Consider the following 23,084-nt stretch of genomic DNA (forward strand, 5'->3'; position numbering starts at 1 on the left):
TCCATCTGGGGCCTCTGGTTTCCTTTTTAACACCAACCTAATTTTGAAAATGCTCCTACAGAAAGAAAAATATTTAGTTTTGGGGGGTGGTGGGGCACATAATGTTCACATATTTTGAAACCACTTTTTAAAAAAACCAGTAAAACCTATGCAGGTAAGCGCATTGCTGTAACAGACATCCCAAACACAATAAAGTTTATTTACTATAGTAAATAAATAAAATGAGAGTACTTTCAAGATAATTCGAATCAGTTTCCCAGGAGTCCAAGCGTTAGCAAGTTATATCTGCTGCTGTTAGTTAGCTGGCAGGACCCTTCTAGAGGGATATCTAGCAGTCAGGTGAAGAAGCCTTCAGAAGATGCACGCCCCTTGACCCATCAGTTTCTCTTCCTCCAATTATACTTTAGAATTAAGGTGGCACGCAACTAGATAATTCTCGAGCTCCTAGCATGAGGTAGCGCAGACTATATCTCCCAAACTTGCCTGCTGGGAATCGCTGGTGAAATCCCTGTAGGGTTTTGTAGGTCTAAGGGAGGAACCGGGGAAGTCTAGGACACGCCGCTCGGTGATTCCCAACCCAGAGTACACACTAGGCACCTGGGCAGGTGTTTTCGCTTTGTTTGTTAATACCTGGCCACCAGGACCAGGCACTAGCATTTTTGAAGGCTCTCGGGGAACTTCCAATGCACAGCTAAGGCCCAGAATCAGCGCCCTTGGGCAGGCTGCTTAAAAAGTTGTACAACAATTTTGTAAACGAATGTTTATGGTAAACATTTTACGAAAATCATGTTAAAGTAACCGTGTACAAAAGCTCGTGTGCGTATGATTCCATTTCCTCAAATAGGAGTGTAAGACTGGAAATTAACTTTGGTTATGAGAAATACGTGGTCTTTACAGCTATTAGCACTTAAAAAGGTTTCACCATGAACAGCCAGGTGTGTTATATTAAGAAAACTTTTCAGATTTTTTTTTTTTTTTTTTTTGGCTGCATTGGGTCTTCGTTGTGGCGCTTGGGCTCAGTAGTTGTGGCTCGCGGGCTCTAGAGCGCAGGCTCAGTAGTTGTGGCGCGTGGGCTTAGCTGCTCTACAGCATGAGGTATCTTCCCGGACCCATGTCCCCCTGCCTTGGCAGGCAGATTCCTAACTACGGTGCCACCAGGGAAGCCCCCAACTTTTCAGATTATAAGATGCATTTTTCCAGACAATAACGTCACCCAAATTTCTAGGGACCTTCTATGCCTGGTACCACCCTCGGGGCGCCTCTGGGAGCGGACGTTGCTCGCCCATGCGCAGACTGCACCACAGCATTGGGCTGTGGCACCGCGAGACTTCCGCAGCTCCCCCACTTCCGGCTTTTCGCTCCGCCCACTCGGCGTCTCGGGATCCTCTCCCTGGCCCGGCTCCAGCAGCCTCGCTCTGGGTCCGCGCCACACTCTTCTCTGCGGGCGGTTGGCTTCCCAGCGGGTTTTGTTTGCGACGCTGTCGTGCCACAGCGCGCTTTACGGCCGCGGGGACGGAGCGAGCCGGTGCCAGGGCCCCTCCGGCCCGGAAACAGGACAGGCGGGCGAGGTTGATGCCCGGCGGGGGGGCGAGCGCGGCGTGTGGCCGTCTTCTTACCGCCGCGGAGCAAAGGGGGCCCCGGGAAGCGGCGGGGTCGGTGTCTAGGAGCGGGCCAGGAGGCTCCGGCTCCGGCGGCGGCAGAGGCGGAGCGGGTGGCCCCGGGCCGGGTTGTGGAGGCCCGGGGGGCCCTGCGTGCAGGATGAGCCTGACCCCGAAGGAGCTTTCAAGCCTGCTGAGCATCATCTCGGAGGAGGCGGGCGGCGGCAGCACCTTCGAGGGCCTGTCCACCGCCTTCCACCACTACTTCAGCAAGGCCGACCACTTCCGCCTGGGCTCGGTGCTCGTCATGCTGCTGCAGCAGCCGGACCTGCTGCCCAGCGCGGCGCAGCGCCTCACGGCGCTCTACCTGCTCTGGGAGATGTACCGCACCGAGCCGCTCGCCGCCAACCCCTTCGCCGCCAGCTTCGCGCACCTGCTCAACCCCGCGCCGCCCGCCCGCGGCGGCCAGGAGCCCGACCGGCCGCCGCTCTCAGGTAAGCCCGGGTTCTCCCGCCGGGAGCCCGGTGTGCGGCGCGGAGGGTGAGATCCGGCAGCTGCTGGGCCTTCACCCACACGTGAAATGGATTGTGTCCTTTTGAAATCCTCTCCGCACCCCCTCCACCGAGTAGGGACAAGTGGCAGCTTCACGGCACCGAAAATTACTCCCAACAGTACGGGCCGTGAAACCATGCCGCTTAGTGTTGGGCTTGACGCTGTAGTGCCTCGTGATGCAGTTCGTGCTCGTCAGGCGCGTCTGAGGTGTGTGCAGTTGTAAGTAATGACACACAGGATCTGCCCTCCTACCCCCCGGCTTTAAGTCTCAGGAGTCACCGAGAAGTCGTTCAGAACCCGAGTACGTTGTTGAGCGGAAATGCACATTCCGCAGCGTTTCAGGACTTTACAGCCGCGTTCTTGCTGTTAGGTGTCCTTGGTTAACGCGATGGGGGCAGAGGATAGAAAGTAGTCTCAATTCACGGCCTAGACTAGAAAACGCAAGACTACTGCACATTACGTAAAGTGCATGCTCGTGCACCTTTAGTGAGATCACTGGGTTGGATGCGAGGCCGCTTTTGCTATTTTTGTTTGTTTGTTTGGCTTATAAACAGAAATTTATTTCTCATCGTTCTGGAGGCTGGGAAGTCCAAGGTCAAGGCCCCAGCAGACTGGGAGTCTGGTGAAGGCCTGCTTCCTGGTGTCCTCACATGGTGAAAGGGATGAGGGAGCTCTCTGGGGTCTCTCTTCTCAGGGCACTAATCGCATTTATGAGGACTGTGATTGGGGGTTAGGATCAACACCTTAGCATTCAGCCTACAGCCCAGGCTTAGCACAGTAATGGCACAATAAAGGATGATTATTTGAACCTGAATTCAACTGATTCAAGTAGAGCAAAACCCAAAACCATATACTTACTCTATAGTTTAAAAAAAAACAGTTCACTGTCATCTCCTCTACTAGAGGGAATTAAAGCTGGCCTGATAAGTTGCCTGACGGGACCACTAAATGTCTAAATTGGAAATCGACTATATTCTATCCAGTTTAACCCTCTCTGTTAACACGGGAAAACAGAGGTCCAGGGAGTTCGCGAAACTTGCCCAGAGACAGACAACTACTTTTGGGCTGGGCCAAGTGTAAGACCGGGGTTCCTTTCATTAACACCAGCATCTTTTCATTTATGTGGCCTTTCACAGTTTACCAAGCACCTCTCAGCTCCATGACCTCATTTATTGTACTGTATCCATGAGCGTACAGAGGTGGCTTTTGGGAGATTTTTTGCATCCACATGTAAATGTGTGTGTACATATATATGCACATACGGAAGACACGGCACCACATCTCCCTGTGTCACCCCATGCAGGCCACACCCTGGCAGTCACAAAGCACAAAGAGAAAATGGTCTTCGGTTTGAGAATTCCTGAGTTCCCACTGATGCTTCAATACTAAAGGGCATAGAAGTGTTTACACTTTGAAGAGGAGTAGGAACGTTTTAGGCTGCCCTTTAATGAGTCTTATTTTGAGACAGGATGGCAAGTTTGGCCAACTGCTCTTCATGTGGTTTTTGTAATAAGTCTTTCAAAGAATGAATGGTGAAGCCAATTCATTTCTCCTCCTGGAATTTGTCCTTCTTCTTTTTCTTTGTTGTGAGGTTATATGTTAAAGGTACGGGCATACAGACATTACAAAAGATAAGGGCTGTCACGTGAGGGAGGAAGTCAGACAATAAATCCAAAGAAACCTGTGGAAATAAAAAATCTGAACTCACGGGCAGGGCGGGAGGTGACACGGTCTTTTCACAGAGCCGTTACACATAATGCAACTGTCCTCAAAAGCAGGAATGAAAAAACTAGCCATTCAGCTGCAGAGCAAAGCTGGGGTCTTGGCTTTAGAGCTTTTTATGTCTTTAGCATTCGGCTGGGCAGCAAGTGCCTTTTCCAGAGTAGGCCAGAGAAGATAAGTCCAGTTTGGTTTTTAAGGCTTGAGTCAGCTCTGTGGCCAGCAGCTCGTGGAGGGACACACCATCGAGGGAGTACACCCCGTTTCTCCCAGTCCAGTTGTAATGCTTGGGGCCACTGGATGGTGAAGATAACCAGATTTGCTTGTTTGGGGTCTGCTTGTTGATCACATACGTTCCTTGATCTCCACCCAGTTTAATTGTTAAAACACCGTTCCCAAAGGAGACATCATAGTCTTCAAGTGTGTAAGGTTTGTCTGCAAGTTCTTCAAAAAACTCTGCTAAGGAATCCAGCGTCTCCTCGGCCAGTTTTTCGTACGTGATATCGTCCAGAAGGCCAGCGTCACCCAGAGTTCCCATTGTCCTCAGATTCATCAGGCAGACGCTCTGCTTTTTGACATTCAGGATCTAGTTGAGGCAACAGAGGCTCAGACTGGGCTGGCTGCCTGTGCAGGCCCTGGCAGCTGTAGAGCAGGGCGTCCTTCGTTGGCCTTGGGGCCCCGGCGTGGGCCTGGACATAGCCCGGGGGCGCCGAGCCGGGCAGGAGGCTGGCAGCTGCGTGGCGCTCCAGCATCCACATCTGTTTGTTTCTTAAACTCAAGAGATGGTTTATGAGACTTGATTTTGGGAGAAGACCTGAAGCCAGGAGAGGAGAAGGGCACAGAGGAGATGGTGATGAGGGATAAGGGTACCTGGAAGACTTGGAGGAGGACAGCGGTAGTGGGCGGAGCAGCTAGTGACCAGGGGGAAACAGTTTGATCTTACAGTCCTTAAGCAGTGAGGAAACAGGCGAGTGACCCCTTTAGGTAGGGACTGCTATTCAGGGAGCCAGAAGGTAAAGTCAGCGGATTTTGAGGTAAGGCCAGAGAATTTTTCCTTGCAGGAGAAGCCTTCTGCATTTAAGCTAGTCATTGCTCCTGCTGGCAACTCCTCTGCATCTAAAGCATCTTCTCGTTGATTTCCTGCACTGTCCTTACCTAAGAGGGGCAACCTGTGCATCCCATGAGATGTCTTTAGGGTACAGGTACTGAACCTGGTTTTCAGGAAGTTTGAGAATGCTGAGAAAGTTGCTGCAACGTGTGTGTGTGGGGGGGGCGGTCAGACCCGCCACCGAGATGGATGGGGCAGTGTGGGATTTGGGTCTGAGAGCCCTTTGAATTCTGTAGGATGGGTTAGGCAAAGGAACCATAACTTATATGATGTCATTCTTTTTTTTTTTTTTTTTTTTTTTTTTTTTGGCGGTACGCGGGCCTCTCACTGCTGTGGCCTCTCCCGTTGCGGAGCACAGGCTCCGGACCCGCAGGCTCAGCGGCCATGGCTCACGGGCCCAGCCGCTCCGCGGCATGTGGGATCCTCCCAGACCGGGGCACGAACCCGTGTCCCCTGCATCGACAGGCGGACTCTCAACCACTGCGCCACCAGGGAAGCCCTATGATGTCATTCTTGAATGCGATGAGTTTAAACCTAGATGTAGGCCATAGACTGCACTGTAAACAGATTTGCCAGGGAAATCCACGGATTGGTTATTTTGCCTCTCTCTGCCTCAATTTCCGTGTCTGAAAATTGCAGATAATAAATTACGAGAAATAAAAGTATTTACAATAAGCTTTACACATTACTATCGTTACTAGGTAGGGGTGGTGCTTAAATATACAACAGAGGGAATGTCAAGGTCAAGGCTTATTATACTGTGCGTCAGGGGGAGCATCTAATGGGTATATGTGTTGAAAGTTTTTCAGACGATTCTGAGAATGTATCTGGAAGGAAGTAGGATGGCTTCCTTGCCCTCAGGAAGCTTGCAGTCTGGTTGAAGAGACATAAACGTGATTGTAACCCAGTGTGGTTAAGGGCCGTACTAGATGTCGCATGCACAGCACCTCGTAGCACAGGAACTACAGCCGTGTAGCTGGAGGAACTTTCAGAGGGGGTGATGTTTTTGCTGGATATTGATGAGAGATGGTGGGGAGAGAAGGGTGTGGCCCTGTCACGTATTCTTAAAGAGCTGCACGTATTGGATGTTTTGAAATCAGGAATCAGAAAAGGTGAGAGATTTTCTGCAACGGGAGTATAGGACACGTGGATTGGAGGGGGGTCAGGAGATGGGATTAGGAGAGTGGGTCAGGACCACGTTAGAAAGGTCTTATGAATGGTGCAGGAGTTTGGGTTTAATTCTGTGTAAACAGAATTAAAAATCTGTGAGCAGATTTGTACCTCGAAATATAACTCAGTGGTAAGTGGGCGAGTGGACTGTGGGTGGTGAGTGGGTAGGAGTCCAAGCTGGGAGCTGGAACAGGGGTCTGGCCATGGTGCTGCGGTAGGATGGACGCTGCTGGGTAAGCAGGTGGCTCTGGGATTAAAGGGAAGCATCAGTGTCCAGCACTCTGGGAATTGTAGCCGTGCTGTGGACTGAAACAGGTGTGTGAAGTGTATTTGCGGAGCTAGTGATTGCTTCCTTGTCTCTTTAACTTTTACACAGTTGCTGGTAGCAGTAGAGAAGAAAAGCATTTCTGAACACTGTAGTTTGTTTTATTTGTTTTTGCCTGCATATGTAAGCCTTTGCAGGAATTGAAGCATGTTAGAAAACAAAGTTGTTTTTTTTGTTTTGTTTTGTTTTGGTCGTGCCGTGCGGCTTGCGGGATCTTAGTCCCCCTACCACCAGGGATCAAACCCGGGCCCCGGCAGTGAGAGCGCCGAGTCCTAACCACTGGACTGCCAGAGAATCCCCCAAATCAAAGTTCTTAATAGTTACAAAAGCCTTAAGTTTCATTGCCACAAATCATAGAATTTCAGTTGACATACAGTTAATCTAGAGATTATTTGAAGTATAAGGGAGGATGTGTGTAGGGTACATGCAAATACTACACCATTTTGTATAAGGGACCCAAGCATCCTTGGATTTTAGTATTCCCAGGGTGTCCTGGAACCAGTCCTCCTCAGGGACACTATTTAATTACATTTTGATGAATGTATCTATTTGGTTAAATGAATCTTCAATTGTAAGTTTGTCTTTAAAGGTACATGAGTTGAGGTGACAAGTAGCAAATGCTAATTTTACCAGACTCAAGATAATTTTTAAAAATAACCGTTAGAGAAACTGTTGTGCGTTTTTTTGTTTACAGGATTTTTACCTCCTATAACTCCACCAGAAAAGTTTTTTCTTTCCCAGCTGATGCTGGCACCTCCACGGGAACTCTTCAAAAAGACACCGCGACAGATTGCCTTGATGGACGTCGGAAACATGGGCCAGTCTGTGGACATTAGCGGGCTTCAGCTAGCCCTGGCTGGTAAGGAGGCATCCCGCTCAGGCATCTTTGTGTGCTGGCATTAGGCCTGTTTTCTTGAGGTACTCCATTTACATGAAGGTCTTTGTAACTGTACTAAAAAGTTAGTATTTTCTGTGAAAAACATAGCTTCAGTACTGGATCCTTGCTATTATGGGATATAAATTTCATTTTGAGTTTTCACTTGAATTGATTGCTTTTCCAGTTTAAGAAGAATGCTGAGTAAAACTTGGTCCGTTTAAAATTTTCCTGATGTCATTTCTACTCAAAGCGATGTACAAATTCAATGCAATTCTTATCAAAATCCCAACAATGTGTTTTGCAGAAATAGAAAATTCATATGGAATCTCAAGGGACCCAGAATAGCTGAAACAGTGTCATCTCGGCACCTTTATCGAAAATCGTTTGATTATATATATATATATATATATATATATATATGGGAAGGTTTATTTCTGGGCTCTCTATTCTATGTCATTGGTCTATTTGTCTTTTGTTTTTAATATTTATTTATTTATTTATTTATTTGGCTGCGTTGGGTCTTTGTTGCTGCACGCGGGCTGTCTCTGGTTGCGGCCAGTGGGGGCTACTTTTCATTGCAGGTGTGTGGGCTTCTCATTGCGGTGGCTTCTCTTCATTGCAGAGCATGGTCTCTAGGCATGCGGGCTTCAGTAGTTGTGGCGTGTGGGCTCAGTAGTTGTAGCTCGCTGGCTCTAGAGCACCAGCTTAGTAATTGTGGCGCACAGGCTTAGTTGCTCTGTGGCATGTGGGATCTTCCCAGACCAGGGCTCAAACCCGTGTCCCCTGCATTGGCAGGCGGATTCTTTGTGTGTGTGTGTGGTATGCGGGCCTCTCACTGTTGTGGCCTCTCCCGTTGTGGAGCACAGGCTGCGGACGCTCAGTCTCAGCGGCCATGGCTCACGGGCCTAGCCGCTCCGCGGCATGTGGGATCTTCCCAGACCGGGGCACGAACCCGTGTCCCCTGCATCGGCAGGTGGACTCTCAACCACTGCGCCACCAGGGAAGCCCGGTCTATTTGTCCTTATTCTAGTACCACCCTTTTGATTAGGATGGCTTTTTTTTTCCTTTCATGTAAGAAGGGTTTTATTTGCAGGGGAGCAGGACACTAATCCAAGTCATACAGTAGCTTTTGTGAAACTGAGAGGTGTGAGACCTCCACCCTGTTCTGTTTCAAGATTATTTGGGCACCTTCTGTTACACGTGTAAGCAAATGAATGGGTGGTCTTGAAGCAAACTCGTGTTGTGATAGAAAATAACGAGACCTTGAACAGGGTGGTCAGGGAGAGCCTCTCCATATAAGGATAAAGAAGAGCAGCTTTTGCTAACCTGCTCTAAGCAAAAGTGCAGATGCATGGGTCTCATCACCTGAGAGCAATTCATTAGGAAAATTCTAATCTGTAGCCAGATTTGTGAACCCTTGACCTTGTAATTAAGTGAGCTGCAGGGTTAATTTGACAGTGCAACGTCCTTAGATTTCATGCCCTGTGACATTTGGCATCTTATATAAGGTGACATCTAATCTTCTCTTTCCTTGGGGCATTCTGAATCTTACTTACTTACTTACTTACTTACTTACTTATTTATAAATTTATTTAATTAATTAGTTTATTTATTTATTAAATTTTTGGCTGCATTGTGTCTTCGTTGCTGTGCGCAGGCTTTCTCTAGTTGCAGCGAGCGGGGGCTACTCTTGGTTGCAGTGTGCGGGCTTCTCATTGCATTCGCTTCTCTTGTTGTGGCGAGCGAGGGCTACTCTTGGTTGCGGTGTGTGGGCTTCTCACTGCTGTGGCTTCTCCTATTGCGGAGCACAGGCTCCAGGCACGCAGGCTTCAGTAGTTGTGGCTCGCGGGCTCCTGAGCGCAGGCTTAGCAGTTGTGGCGCACGGGCTTAGTTGCTCTGTGGCACGTGGGATCCACCCAGACAAGGGCTTGAACCCGTGTCCCCTGCATTGGCATGCGGATTCCCAACCACTGCGCCACCAAGGAAGCTCTGAACCTTATTATTATTTTTTTTAAGTATTTTGTTATTTATTTATTTATTTATTTTTGCCTGTGTTGGGTCTTCGTTTCTGTGCAAGGGCTTTCTCTAGTTGTGGCAAGTGGGGGCCACTCTTCATCGCGGTGCGCGGGCCTCTCACTGTCACGGCCTCTCTTGTTGCGGAGCACAGGCTCCGGACGCGCAGGCTCAGTAATTGTGGCTCACGGGCCCAGGTGCTCCGCGGCATGTGGGATCTTCCCAGACCAGGGCTTGAACCCGTGTCCCCTGCATTGGCAGGCAGATTCTCAACCGCTGTGCCAACAGGGAAGCCCTGAACCTTATTTTTTAACTACTAAATATTAACAATGTAACAATGGTTATTTTCTGAAACTAAGAGAACTCTTTTTCAGACTTTTAATATTGAAGGTACACAGAAGTACTTGTTAGCTACTAGTGCCAGATGCAACGTATTAACAGAAATAAAATAATTATTTTCTTAACCAAAGACAGTATGAAAACTGGTGCCGAGGTGATGGGCAGTTTCAGTCACCTTACCTTTAGAAGTGACGTATATTCTGAGATTTCTAGCTTTGTATTCAATAATGTAAGAATCAGATCTAATTTCCTTTTCAACTTGTGATGACTTGAATCAGCCCATGAGAAAGTTTTAAAGTACATCAAGCTCAGAGACTTCCCTGGTGGTGCAGTGGTTAAGAATCTGCCTGCCAGTGCAGGGGACACAGGTTCAAGCCCTGGTCTGGGAAGATCCCACATGCCGCAGAGCAACTAAGCCCGTGCGCCACAACTACTGAACCCACGCTTCACAACTCCTGAAGCCCATGCGCCTAGAGCCCATGCTCCACAACAAGAGAAGCCACCACAATGAGATGCCCGCACACCGCAATGAAGAGTAGCTCCTGCTTACCGCAACTAGGGAAAACCTGGGCACAGCAATGAAGACCCAACACAGCCAAAAATAAATAAATAAATTTATAAAGTACATCAAGCTCAGAAAGGAATATGTGACTAGAGTTAGGATTGAGAGGCTTGGCACAGTGGCTAAGCTGGCTGTCCCCTAGAGCTGTTTGCTGTCCTCTGCCCAGGCTGAAGATGTCTTAATCATTTTCACAAGTGCTTAAGAAAAAAAGGGAAGTACACCTATCTTCTCTGGAGCTAGCCACACAGATCATCTGTACGGAGGCTGGCCTAAAATTCAGATGTCTTTACAGTGGGATCCAGGGACCAAAGGTGTACTTACGGATGATGCAGTTGCATTTTCCTAACTTTAAGAAAACAAGCAGACAAGTTAAACATCAGTAACCACAAGGGGCAGTTATAACTACAGTGTGTGTGCAGTAGTATCTTGTTTTAACAGATTTTCCCCTGGTTCCTAATTGGATTGAATATCTTTTCAGATGTTTAATTTATTTGTTTTTATTTTTGGCTGTGTTGGGTCTTCGTTGCTGCACATTGGCTTTCTCTAGTTGCATCGAGCGGGGGCTTCTCTTGTTGCAGAGCACAGGCTATAGAGCACAGGCTCAGTAGTTATGGCACACAGGCTTAGTTGCTTCGCGGTATGTGGGATCTTCCTGGGCCAGGGATCGAACCATGTCCCCTGCATTGACAGGCAGATTCGTAACCACTGTGCCACCAGGGAAGCCTCAAGCTTTTTAAAAATAAAACACTTGTTGAAGTCATTAGCCCATTTTTTCCTATTTTTTAAAAATTGATAATATATCCTCAATCTGGCCCTTTGTTTATGTGTTGTAGATAACTTTCTCCATTTAGTAGCTTCTCTTTTCACTCTCCTTGTGGTGCCCTCAATTTTGAAATGTTTCCTATTTTAATCTATTTCAGAACGCCAGTCTGAATTGCCAACTCAAAGTAAGGCCAGCTTCCCTAGCATTCTCAGTGACCCAGACCCGGATTCTTCTAATTCTGGATTTGACAGCTCTGTTGCCTCTCAGATCACGGAAGCTTTAGTCAGTGGACCAAAGCCACCTATTGAAAGTAGGTATATCTAATTTGATGTTCTTGGTTTTATGTTATCAGCGTCCCCCTGAGACTTTCTGGTTTTCTGAAACATCATGTTGTTTTTGTTGATACTTCGTGAATTTTTAAAAATTTATTTTATTGAAGTACAGTTGATTTACAATGTTGTGTTAATTTCTGCTGTACAGCAGAGTGATTCAGTTATACGTGTGTGTATATATATATATATGTACATTCTTTTTCATATTCTTTTCCATTGTGGTTTTTCACAGGATATTAAATATAGTTCCCTGTGCTTTAAAGTAGGACCTTGTGGTTTATCCATTCTCTATATAATAGTTTGCATCTGCTAATCCCAAACTCCCAATCCATCCCTCCCCAATCCCCTCTTCCCCTTGGCAACCACAAGTCTGTTCTCTATGTCTGTGAGTCTGTTTCTGTTTCATAGATAAGTTCATTTGTGTCACATTTTAGACTCCACATATAAGTGATACGATATTTGTTTTTCTCTGACTTCATATAGTATAATAGTCTCTAGGTGCATCCATATTGCTGCAAATGTCATTATTTCATTCTTTTTTATGGCTCAGTGATATTCCATTGTATAAATATACCACATCTTCTTTATTGTTTCATCTGGCGATGGACATTTACGTTGTTTCCATGTCTTGCCTATTGTGAATAGTGCTGCTGTGAACATAGGGGTGCATGTATCTTACAGTTTTGTCTGGATATATGCACAGGAGTGGGATTGCTGGATCAGACGGTAACTCTGGAACCTCCATACTGTTTTCTATAGTGGCTGCACCAATTTACATTCCCGTCCATAATGTAGGAGGGTTCTCTTTTCTCCACACCCTCTCCAGCATGTTATTTGTAGTTTTTTGTTTGTTTGTTTGTTTTTTGTGGTATGCGGGCCTCTCACTGTTGTGGCCTCTCCCGTTGTGGAGCACAGGCTCTGGACGCGCAGGCTCAGCGGCCATGGCTCACGGGCCTAGCCGCTCCACGGCATTTGGGATCTTCCTGGACTGGGGCACGAACCTGTGTCCCCTGCATCGGCAGGTGGACTCTCAACCACTGTGCCACCAGGGAAGCCCTGTTGATTTTTTAATGATGGCCATTCTGACCGGTGTGAGGTGGTACCTCATTGAAGTTTTAATTTGATTTGCATTTCTCTAATAATTAGCAATGCTGAGCATCTTTTCATGTGCCTGTTGGTGATCTGTATGTCGTCTTTGAAGAAATGTCTCTTTAGGTCTGCTCATTTTTTGATTGGGTTGTTTGTTTTTTTTCTGTTGTTGAGTTGTATGAGCTGTTTGTATATTTTGGAAATTAAACCCTTGTTGGTCGTACCATTTGCACATGTTTTCTCCCAGTCTGTAGGTTGTCTTTTCATTTTGTTTATGGTTTCCTTTGCTGTATAAAAGCTTGTAAGTTTGATTAGGTCCTATTTGTTTACTTTTGCTTTTATTTCTATTGCCTGGGAGACTGACCTAAGAAAACATTGGTAGGATTTATGTCAGAGAATGTTAAACATGAATTTAGTGAGAAACTTCCTAGTATAGTGTCTGGAACATAGTAGAGATGCTCAATAAAAGTTAGTTTCTTGGGCTTCCCTGGTGGCGCAGTGGTTAAGAATCCGCCTGCCAGTGCAGGGGACACAGGTTCAAGCCCTGGTCTGGGAAGATCCCACATGCCGCGGAACAACTAAGCCCATGCGCCACAACTACTGAACCTGCGCTCTAGAGCCCACAAGTCACAACTACTGAGCCTGCGCACCTAGAGCCTGTGCTCCATAACAAGAGAAGCCACTGCAGTAAGAAGCCCGCGCACCACAACGAAGAGTAGCCCCTGCTCACCGCAACTAGAGAAAGCCTGCACGGCAACGAAGACCCAATGCAGCCAAAAATAAATTAATTTTAAAAACTTTAAAAAGTTAGTTTCTTTTTTAATAAAAATACCAAGTTTTTGGGAATTCCCTGGTGGTCCAGTGGCTTCCACTGCAGGGGGTGCAGGTTCCATCCCTGGTCAGGGAACTAAGATCCCACATGATGTATGATGCAGCCGAAAAAATCCCAAGTTTTTTTTATTACATACCTATCATCAGCATATCTAAGGATATAAAGTCTCTGATTTTACTGAAATGAGTTTATTTTTGTAGCTTATTACCTTTTTGTTTCCTACTTCATTAATCTTATCATTCTCCATTGAAGTTTTACTGACCTTATAGCTCTTAATTTACTTTAATTCAAAGAAAACTATTGAACTTGAAATAATAGAGCAGCGTTTTTAATTTTTTAATTAATTTATTTTTGGCTGTGTTGGGTCTTTGTTGCTGCGCGTGGGCTTTCTCTAGTTGCGGCGAGCGGGGGCGACTCTTCGTTGCGGTGCGCGCACTTATTGCAGTGGCTTCTCGTTGCAGAGCATGGGCACCAGGCACGCGGCATCAGTTGCTCCACAGCATGTGGGATCTTCCTGGACTAGGGCTTGAACCTGTGTCCCCTGCATTGGCAGGTGATTCTTAACCACTGCGCCACCAGGGGAGTCCTGCATTTTTTGGTTTTATACGATTCTGTGTGGTTTTAATGATGAAAGCATGCTTTCTGCTTAGGGATAAGAACATGTTCTCCAGACTATAGTGTCACCTTGAGTTTAAAACTTACACTGTGACTTTTAATGCCATTTACAGTAGGTCTTTGGAATAAGTAAGTCTCAGCTAGTCACAGTGTGTGAGAAGGTCCGAGGCACAGTTGGATTGTATTTAATACTTGCTCGGGCACATCTTTGACTTGAATGGGCCACTGGAAAGGTGTGTAAGAAGCAAATCAATCAGATATTAGGTCTGAGTCTAGCTGAACACCAGGCATCCTTACCTCATGGGAGCTTTCTCTTTATCACATAGGTATAACTTCTCGTGAAATGTTTAAAACTTGCTTTTTGTAAATGGGCTGCAGAGATTCATGTGCTAGTTCTGGTGATATATGTGAAGAGATGGTGTCATTTAAGATAAAGGGATGATTCTTAGCCAGACACAGACATTTTCAGTAATCTAGGGGACCTAGTAATCTCAAATTTGGCCGGGGCTTGGTCCATGAGAGGAGTTAACCATCTTAGACCCTATGTGGGAACCAAAGTGAGGGGTGAAATTTGCTGATAAGTCCCAGACAGCATTTATTTTAGTGGGTTTATAACTTAGGGATCAATCTTGTCAAATAGTTGAGGTATTAAATTGAGTCACTTCACTATTCTGTTGTATTTTTACTGTTTTAAGAAAATGATATAGCATTTGTGAATTTAGGGGTTTACGAAAGTCTCCAGATTCACTTGAGAATGTCAATAGTCAACCGTACCTTTCCCCTGCCATTTCATCTCCACATAATTTGCTACTTCAGGGTTATAAGATGCAAAAACAAAACCAGTACACATCATATGGCCTCTGAATAAAATAGTACTGAGAATAGGATGAGTGAGATCAATTAGTGTTTTTTCCCACCCAGACTTACCCATGGAGTAAGTTGTGTCCTTGTGCGATTGAGTGGTGGTCGTGCTTGAACTAGGACTTGTCGGGTGGTGGTAATGTTTTCCTCTCCTCCCCCAAAAGAGATAGATTTGGTCTCTGACATAATAATGTTATGTCAGTGTTTCATTTTCTTGTGTTCTGAATAAAACCCTGCCTTTACATCGTTCCTGCTTCTGATTTTCAAGTCAGAGCGTTGCTGTGTTGTCCTTATTAAGAGAGGTGTTGCTGCACTTCCCTGAGTGAGTCTGTGAGGTTTATACAGGCGTGTCGCGGGGTCAGCCAAGTGACAGAAGCAGTCAGACACGCTACTTTGATTACAGGCCATTTCCGACCGGAGTTTATCCGTCCACCACCTCCGCTCCACGTGTGTGAGGATGAGCTGGCTTGGCTCAATCCAACCGAGCCCGACCACGCGATTCAGTGGGACAAGTCAATGTGTGTGAAGAACAGCACTGGCGTGGAGATCAAGCGAATAATGGCCAAAGCCTTCAAAAGCCCCTTATCTTCTCCTCAACAGACACAGGTATATATTTATTGGAAACATGTTCCTGTATGTAATTCACCAGGTGTTTTCGTTTTTCGTAAAGTGATAAATGACCAGTAACATGATGTTGGCCGCATGAGCCAGCAGTAGGCGGCGTGGACTCTGGAGCTCTGTCCTGCCCCCCCCTCGGCTCACTTCACTCCGGCGGGGCACGAAGTCTGGTGCCTGAAAACCTAGCGACTTCTGTTTGGGACCAGTTTGACTCTGGGGTGTAGGATGGCGCTCACTCCTGCTCTGCGCTGCTGGGCACTTTATGTACACTGTTACTAAGCTGGACAGGACTCCAGGAGGGTAAGCGGAATCATTAACATTTAACCAGGAAGGTAAACTAGCAGCCATCACACAGCTGGTTAACGGTGGATTCAAAATAGCGCCCCCGCACCCAACGTGACACTTCCCTCGGGGGAAAGGCTGGACACCGTGGGCGGTTCTGGTTGGTGAACTTTATTCTTCAGTTAGCACACTTTCACATTAGAACCTGCCAGGAGATACATCTCCAGCGTAGTTCATTTTGCTTACCAGGCCATCATGAAACAGTACATGTGTATATACAAGGAGACAGGGGAAGGAGCACAGAACATTTAGAAGAATGTTCCAATTTGGCAGAAGAAATTGTCTTTGAGGACACCTATTTGAGAGCGAGTGTGCAGTGTGCCGGCAGACAGACCCTCCCCCCTCCCCGTCCCCCTCTCAGGCATTTGTTCCCCTGGGCGCTGGGTGGGGCTTTGGTTCCTGATGTTCCCTGGTGATCTCTGTGGTCTGTGCTTTTCAGGAGTACTACTCGGTAAGATTATTTTTAACAAATGACAGGGAAAAACCTACAAAGGACTTAAGGATGATATTGTTAAAATCCAGACAATATTGTATCCAAACAATACTGATTCTGGTTTAATGCCCAGGATGCATTAGTGTCGTTTGTAAACTGTTGTGAAGGTGCCTGATTTTAATATCTGACAATTCAAATGCAAATTTTAAAATATCAAAGAATGATGATCATGGATTTGAAGGAAGACATTTATAAAGTTGGTTCAGCGCAGATACTAAAACTTTTCTTTATAAAATACTTGTTTTTTTGTATGCATGCAGGAAAGAGAATTTCTGATTTGATTCAGGAACCTCTCTTTTTCTCTTTCTAAAAACTTGATTATATTTAGCTCCTTGGAGAGTTGGAAAAGGACCCCAAACTCGTCTATCATATTGGCCTCACTCCAGCCAAGCTTCCTGACCTAGTGGAAAACAACCCTCTGGTCGCTATAGAAATGTTGCTGAAGTTAATGCAGTCAAGCCAGATCACTGAGTATTTTTCGGTTCTGGTCAATATGGACATGTCATTGCATTCAATGGAAGTTGTAAACCGGTAAGTTTCTATACGCGATCACATGCGGACAGGGGTGTGTAATGTAGATCCCGATACTGTTCCCGTTGAATCAGTACGCTGCGCCTCAGTGAGTGCGTGTGAATGCAGCCCCGCTAGCGAGAACTTGGAGCGTTTCAAGTATTTAGCACCGGTAGCAGCATCAGTGACGCTTAACTGCTAAAACTCGTCCCCTGCGCGTGGCTGTATATTCTTTACACGAACCACAGACACATTGTTCCTCGTCAGTGACTAACAGCCGTATCAGCACGGCTCTAGGAGCTGAGAAGATTCTGGGAATGCCTTCCTAGAATTCGTGGTGTGCACCGTTCTCCGAACCTTCCTTTGATTTGGCCTCCTTGCTCCGTTGTCATCAACTGCGCGGGAAACAACACATTCCCTTCCCAATGTGCTCTGAATAGTGGTTTCTCACTTTGTTATTTTGCTTACAAATATGTTTTAGGTAAGTTACAAACTCCGTAGGCTTGGGGGGTTAGCTTGGGAGCCTACTGTTGATTAAGCTGTCTGTGGATGGTGTAGCCACATGTGCAGGCTTGCCTGATGTGGTCCCAGTTGAGGCTTCTCATCCTCAGGGCTCCCCTCCATGTGGCGTCCTGTTCTGGGGGCTAAATTGTATAGTTTTTCTGCTCATGGGGAGGTCCATTCTGAGTGCTAGGCAACTGCACTTCAATTAGAGCACATCTTTTGAACACTTACTCGTTTGTAAGTTGGGGATTAATTGTTTTTTTAACCTACTTAAAGCTGTACTAAAGAATATGTCCTGGGAATCCCTGGAGGTCCGGTGGTTAGCACTCTGCACTTTCACTGCCAAGGGCCCGGGTTCCATCCCTGGTGGGGGACTAAGATCTTGCAAACCACACGGTGTAGCCAAAAAAAAAAAAAACCCCAAACAAAATAAACCACAATGAAGTTAATCAGCTGGTGGGAAAAGCCTGGCTGGAAGCCAAGGGATCCCAAGTGTGTGTGCAGGAGAGCGCAGGTTTGTGGGAGGGAAACACGAGGTATTTACCTTTTACTTTCTGTGCCGGCAAAACCGGCTGGCCGCTTGCTGACCTGCGGCTTCATTTCTGCGCCCTCATCCAGGCCTTTGGCCTTTCCCCGTTGCTGAGACTCACTCCTCTTTGGGGGCTGCCTTCTGCTCAGGGCCTCTGGGCTGACCATGCTCTAAGTGCCCACTTACTGTCTAAACCAGCTGTTAGGCACTTAGGCATGAAATTCCTATTTCGCCCTCCCCCCCACCCCTTAAACATTCACAGAATCCTTTGGAAAATACCGGCCACCCCTTGAAGACTCTAGACCAAGGTGCCTTTTGCTACCTTCCAGCCAGGTCTTTCCCACCGAGCTGGTCCCTGATTCCACAATTCGTTCAGATTATCTACTTAGTTGGAAGGAACGCCACTTCTCTCCTTGGGTTTCGATTTAAGTCGTTTGCCCTGTTGTTGACTTCTCCCGAGTCTTTCACTTACATCACTCTTTGTGCAAACGCCACATGTTAGCACTTAGTTATACATTGTGCTGTTCAGTTACTACCACGCCTTTCTTCACATGCGTTCCTCGCATAGCACTTGTGTGTAATCAGGTTAGTAAACATTACTTACGTGGACAGACTAACTGCCCGGGTTGTTAGAGCTTGGATGATAACTATGAATTCTGATTCAGCCAAGAGCACACAGGGACATGCTGCTCAATGCATATTGCATGTGTAATGCTAAGTGTAGACCTAAGAAAAGGAAGTGTCACTTATGGCGGGGGGTGGGGGGGCTCCGAGGTTTACTTGCATAAACTTACTTAAAACAGTTAACTGGATCATATATCAGAATTTTTCATTAAATTACCAAAGGAAATTTTATATTTTATGGTGAACGGTGTTTTAAAATGTTATTAGCAAATAAAATTAACAGCCCTTTCTAACTTTATGAAACAGACTAACTACAGCTGTTGATCTACCTCCTGAATTTATTCACCTTTATATATCAAATTGCATTTCTACCTGTGAACAAATTAAGGATAAATATATGCAGGTAAGTAATAGAAATTTTTGTATATATATAGTGTGTGTGTGTATATATATATATATATATATATATATATATATATATATATATATATTTGTAAATTTTTTTTATAAATACCTGCCCAGAAAACACACAGTAAAATTTCTTTTTCAGAATCGTCTGGTGCGTCTCGTGTGTGTCTTTCTCCAGTCCTTGATCCGTAACAAAATCATCAACGTGCAGGACTTGTTTATAGAAGTGCAGGCCTTCTGTATTGAGTTCAGCAGGATACGAGAAGCTGCAGGCCTCTTCCGGTTGTTGAAGACCTTGGACACTGGGGAGACACCTTCTGAGACCAAGATGTCCAAGTGATACCTCGTCGGGACCACCTGTTCATCGTTCAGCTATGCTGTGCTTTTCATTTTTAAAACTGTTCAGACCCTGAGTGATTGCTTGGCTTAATGCGTATAAACACCACTTTATCCACTTAAAGCAAAGTTTTGCTTTCCTGGATGACTTTTTCTTTTAGATGAATTTTTGGTAAGAACTTGGACGAATGTGTCTTGCTGATGATTATCCACTGGGGACATCATCCCAAACGAAGTCACTGCACAAAGTCGATGAGGTCTTCAGCACTGAAGAGCAAGGTGCCTGTTTTTGCTTAAGATGTAAGTCACGGGCTTCAGATAAGGCAAGAATACCGTTTTCCTGAGGTTCCAACGTTGAAAGTTTCTAGTGAGAGTAAACTGAAGACACTCTTAAGAACCTGCCTTACTGCCCCTGAGGTCTTGAATCATCATCACGTGACGGTATTCTGACCCTTGAACTTCTCACTGGGTGCAGTGTGAGCCTCGGACACCCGTGTACCTTATCCTTTCTTGTCATGGGGACCTAAGAGACAACAGCGGGCTGCCTACAGACGTGGGAATTCTTAGAAACCTATTTTCCGAGACTATAACAGCTGGTAATTTTCTCGGCCTTCTCTCCTGTTAACAGTCTAAGAGCGTCGGTACTTGAGGAGGAAGGACGGCACCGGGGGCCGTGCTGCGCGGCTGCTTGCCGAGTGGGCTTTGTGCCCTTCCCGTGGTGTCCTGTGGGCTGTTTAACCCCTCATTTAACTCTGGACAGCAGTGCCTTACATTAAAGTTTTCTATGAACTCACTATTATCTGATGTATTTTTCACTCGAAGACATCATGAAAAACTCCCCATCTGCTGAGGTACTTTCAAAGCATATTCTTCGTAGGAACAGGAATCGCCTTCCAATCCAACCCTTAGCAAAAGTTAAAGGATGCCAAGCCGAGAGGTTTTAAGATGAGTACAAATTCCCACCTTGTAATACTGGCAAAACAGTACTCTTAGATTTATGAGAAATTTTAGCTTAGTTATTATGCAGGGATTTATAAATATATTTGCTTCAAGGAAATAAGGACCCAAACTGGTATAACAGGTGCACCTTCAGACATCTAAATGATGGCAACAGTTGACTTCTCTCAACACCTCATGGCTGGCATCACCGTTCTGCATGTTAGCACTGGGCAAAGAAACAGTTCATTATTCAAATACTCTCTGGAATGGCAAAGTTTCAACCGCGCTTTGCCGCAAGCCTCCCAACCTCAGGCTCCAGGCCCTGCTGATTCCTGGTAAGGCGGAGCCTCCTGGCGGCACGCACGTAGCTCGCCTAACGCGAGTTTTCTCAGTGAGGTACCTCACCAGCGCGCAGGAGCAGCCAGGGTGACAACACTGTGCCTGGGGTCCGTTCCAAACTGAAATCACCAACGGAGAAGCACATTTTGGAAACGTGGGACTACATAGAGCACAAGAGGACACCTGCTGACAGTCTGAGCTGAAACTAGAAGACAGCATCCAGCAGCTCAGCACGGTCACTGCCCCCGGCACGGTCACTGCCCCCGGGGTGTCCATGAGCCACCGCAGATGTGCTACACACACCTGATTTGGAGCTGCAAGTGTGCTTCGGTGGGCAGATCTGCAGACGTGTCCTGAGACTAAAGACAGACCACTGCGCATCGTTTCCAGATTACAGTACTGGTGTTTACTTGACAGAGGAAAGGTTTTCAAATTTATTTTAAATAAATAGCTTACAAAGAATAGTAATTATATTTAGAGAACATTTAAAAAAAAATACAAGTTACACCACCAGCAAAAAGTTCTTCATTAAACATATTTAAAAGTAGAAGAAAGTTTACCTGAAATAAAAGAAACAATAATCCTGGGATTCAATAAACTGCAGTCAACTTTTAAGTGTCATCAAACGAGTTCATTTTAACTGTCATGTTTTTTAAAAACCACACCTTGAATTCTCTGGACTTTTAGTTCCAATCTGTTGTAGCTTTAATATCTTCAAATTATCTGTTAAAAAGCAGACAGCAAGAAGACCTGTTAAAAAGATGACATCTTAGGGTATGAAGTTCAAAAAAGTATTTGCAATCCTAAATTTTAACTATTTCAAATACCTCTCTTTAACAGTATTATTTCGTTAAATAACTTTAAGGAAATGGTATCACTCAATTTTTATTCTTATAGAATACAGATACACTTTCATAAATTTTAAGTAGCATGTACTACTGTATTATGCATTTTGTGATGATTCACATTCCCATGGTGAACAGTAGATCACATACCTATTTTAAATGATACTAGGGTGATATCCCTAAAGTATTTCAAGGGTTAAAATGGAAAAGTAACACATGGGAAGAACTTTTTACATACTTGTTAAAATTCCTGCACCCTGTACCAAGAGATCTTGCTAATTTCCTTTTTTATCGGGTCTTTTTATGCAATCACTACTGTTCTTATGAGGAAAATCCTTGAGGAAAGGACTTCCATAATCCTGGGATTCAATAACTGTAGTCAGCCCAACAGAAAGTACTAGTGTTCCCAAGTTTCTCTTTAGCCCTTAATACACAAGCCTACAACTCATCAAGAAGAATGGATTGACTTTTCTTGTACTAACTTTAAACAAATGTAGTGCAGATACTTTGTTTGATTTACAACTTACTTTATATTTATACCGTGCTGTTAGAACAAGGGTAGATCTCTAGCTGCATGGCCGATGATGACATTATAGACGTTTCACTTCCATAACCAGTAATGCAGGTACTAGTATTTTTGATGAATGCAATGCTTATAAGTGTTTTTAAAACTTCAAAACCGAAATTAACTGGGGAAAGCGTAGGGGGCTTTTCTGGTTGGCCGGTGCATCACAGAAGCACAGTGTGTACCACCCAAGACGAGCTCTGGTTCGGGCCAACGTCCCATGCTCTGTAAATCTCAAAGCAGGGCTTACGGGCCTCCCTGGTGGCGCAGTGGTTGAGAGTCCGCCTGCCGATGCAGGGGATACGGGTTCGTGCCCCGGTCTGGGAGGATCCCATATGCCGCAGAGCGGCTGGGCCCGTGGGCCATGGCCGCTGGGCCTGCGCGTCCGGAGCCTGTGCTCCGCAACGGGAGAGGCCACAACAGTGAGAGGCCCGCATACCGCAAAAAGAAAAAAAAAAAAAAAAAAAAAAAAAAAAAAGCAGGGCTTACGGTGAGCCCAAAGACATGCTTTTGACTAAAACATGTCATTACCTCAGGTTCCAGTTAGTGATGTACGTGTGATGGCTTAACCTCAGCCCTCACTGATCACATCAACTTCAATGTGCCCAAAAGGAGACTACAGCCAAACTAAGCCATCTTACTGGGGAATCTGGGTACGCTGGGTACTGTGTCCAAGTAAAAGCACACCCGGTTCCTGAAGGTCTGTTACTGTTGTTATTGTTTTCATGATTCTAGTGGTCTTTGATTCAGCAAGTACATCATAAAGCATGTAGAGAGGTACTTACTGCATGTTCAAGCCCTGAAGTTGCCCCAAGGTTCACTGATTATCTTTTCTTAAAGATATCTGAGCTCGCTGGAAAGGCCTATCTTGGAAATCTTGCCCTGACATTACTGAGGTCAGACCAGAGGTTCGCTTCAGGAGGTTTTGTCACCGTGTGCCCCCAGAGAGCCAACTGCTGAGGGACACACTGCAGTTCGGCCTTTTAGTGTCATCATTCCTCAGTAACCACAGGGAGGGAGCAGTCTTTCAGGAGAGGCTCTGCGGATTCAACATCCCTGAAAGGACAGCGTGCAAGGAGCTATTACCTGCTCCAGGTGCTGTGTGTGCACCTCCCCTCTGGGCATCGTGGCTTTCTGATGGGAAGCCCGGGAGCAGCATGGCAGGCTGGTGTTCACATCCATGGGTCCACTGCCCTCCTCCACACGCTGCCTGAGGCTCTCAGTTAAAAAGAAAAAATACTGTCTCTACATTATTTGTGAAGAAATGGTCTTCATGA

The 23,084-nt window shown here is 45.9% G+C and overlaps 2 protein-coding genes and 1 pseudogene across 3 annotated transcripts in view; 1 reads left to right on the plus strand and 2 right to left on the minus strand.

Annotated features, from left to right (window-relative positions):
* Positions 1 to 1,491: 1,491 nt before the first annotated feature.
* CNOT11 (CCR4-NOT transcription complex subunit 11) lies at positions 1,492 to 22,066 on the plus strand. The gene is made up of 7 exons (XM_082641957.1): positions 1,492 to 2,092; positions 7,167 to 7,331; positions 11,184 to 11,336; positions 15,159 to 15,361; positions 16,537 to 16,739; positions 18,682 to 18,778; positions 18,926 to 22,066. Exons 1-7 carry the CDS (start codon positions 1,573 to 1,575, stop codon positions 19,121 to 19,123), a joined length of 1,539 nt encoding a protein of 512 aa, XP_082498083.1. The 5' UTR covers positions 1,492 to 1,572; the 3' UTR covers positions 19,124 to 22,066.
* LOC309815537 (frataxin, mitochondrial-like) lies at positions 2,137 to 6,191 on the minus strand (annotated as a pseudogene). The gene has a single exon. The product of its transcript is annotated as a frataxin, mitochondrial-like (transcript).
* The window catches only part of RNF149 (ring finger protein 149), a 28,995-nt gene continuing 26,752 nt past the window's right edge, over positions 20,842 to 23,084 (minus strand). Inside the window, exons 7-8 of the transcript XR_014295828.1 lie at positions 22,894 to 23,023; positions 20,842 to 21,120 (exon numbers count right to left, since the gene is read on the minus strand). The gene's annotated coding sequence lies outside the window, so the exon portion shown is untranslated. The remainder of the gene's footprint in view (positions 21,121 to 22,893; positions 23,024 to 23,084) is intronic.

The sequence above is a fragment of the Mesoplodon mirus genome (genome assembly GCF_964341445.2).
Source record: "Mesoplodon mirus genome assembly, chromosome: 14".
Lineage (NCBI taxonomy): Eukaryota > Metazoa > Chordata > Mammalia > Artiodactyla > Ziphiidae > Mesoplodon > Mesoplodon mirus.

What these genes read in the sequence shown, in the direction of transcription:
- CNOT11 (XM_082641957.1), top strand. Translation starts at nt 1,573, where the DNA reads ATGCCCGGCGGGGGGGCGAGCGCGGCGTGTGGCCGTCTTCTTACCGCC. An exon ending in CGACCGGCCGCCGCTCTCAG is followed by an intron (nt 2,093 to 7,166) that starts GTAAGCCCGGGT and finishes TTTTGTTTACAG; the next exon opens with GATTTTTACCTCCTATAACT. An exon ending in CTTCTCCTCAACAGACACAG is followed by an intron (nt 15,362 to 16,536) that starts GTATATATTTAT and finishes GATTATATTTAG; the next exon opens with CTCCTTGGAGAGTTGGAAAA.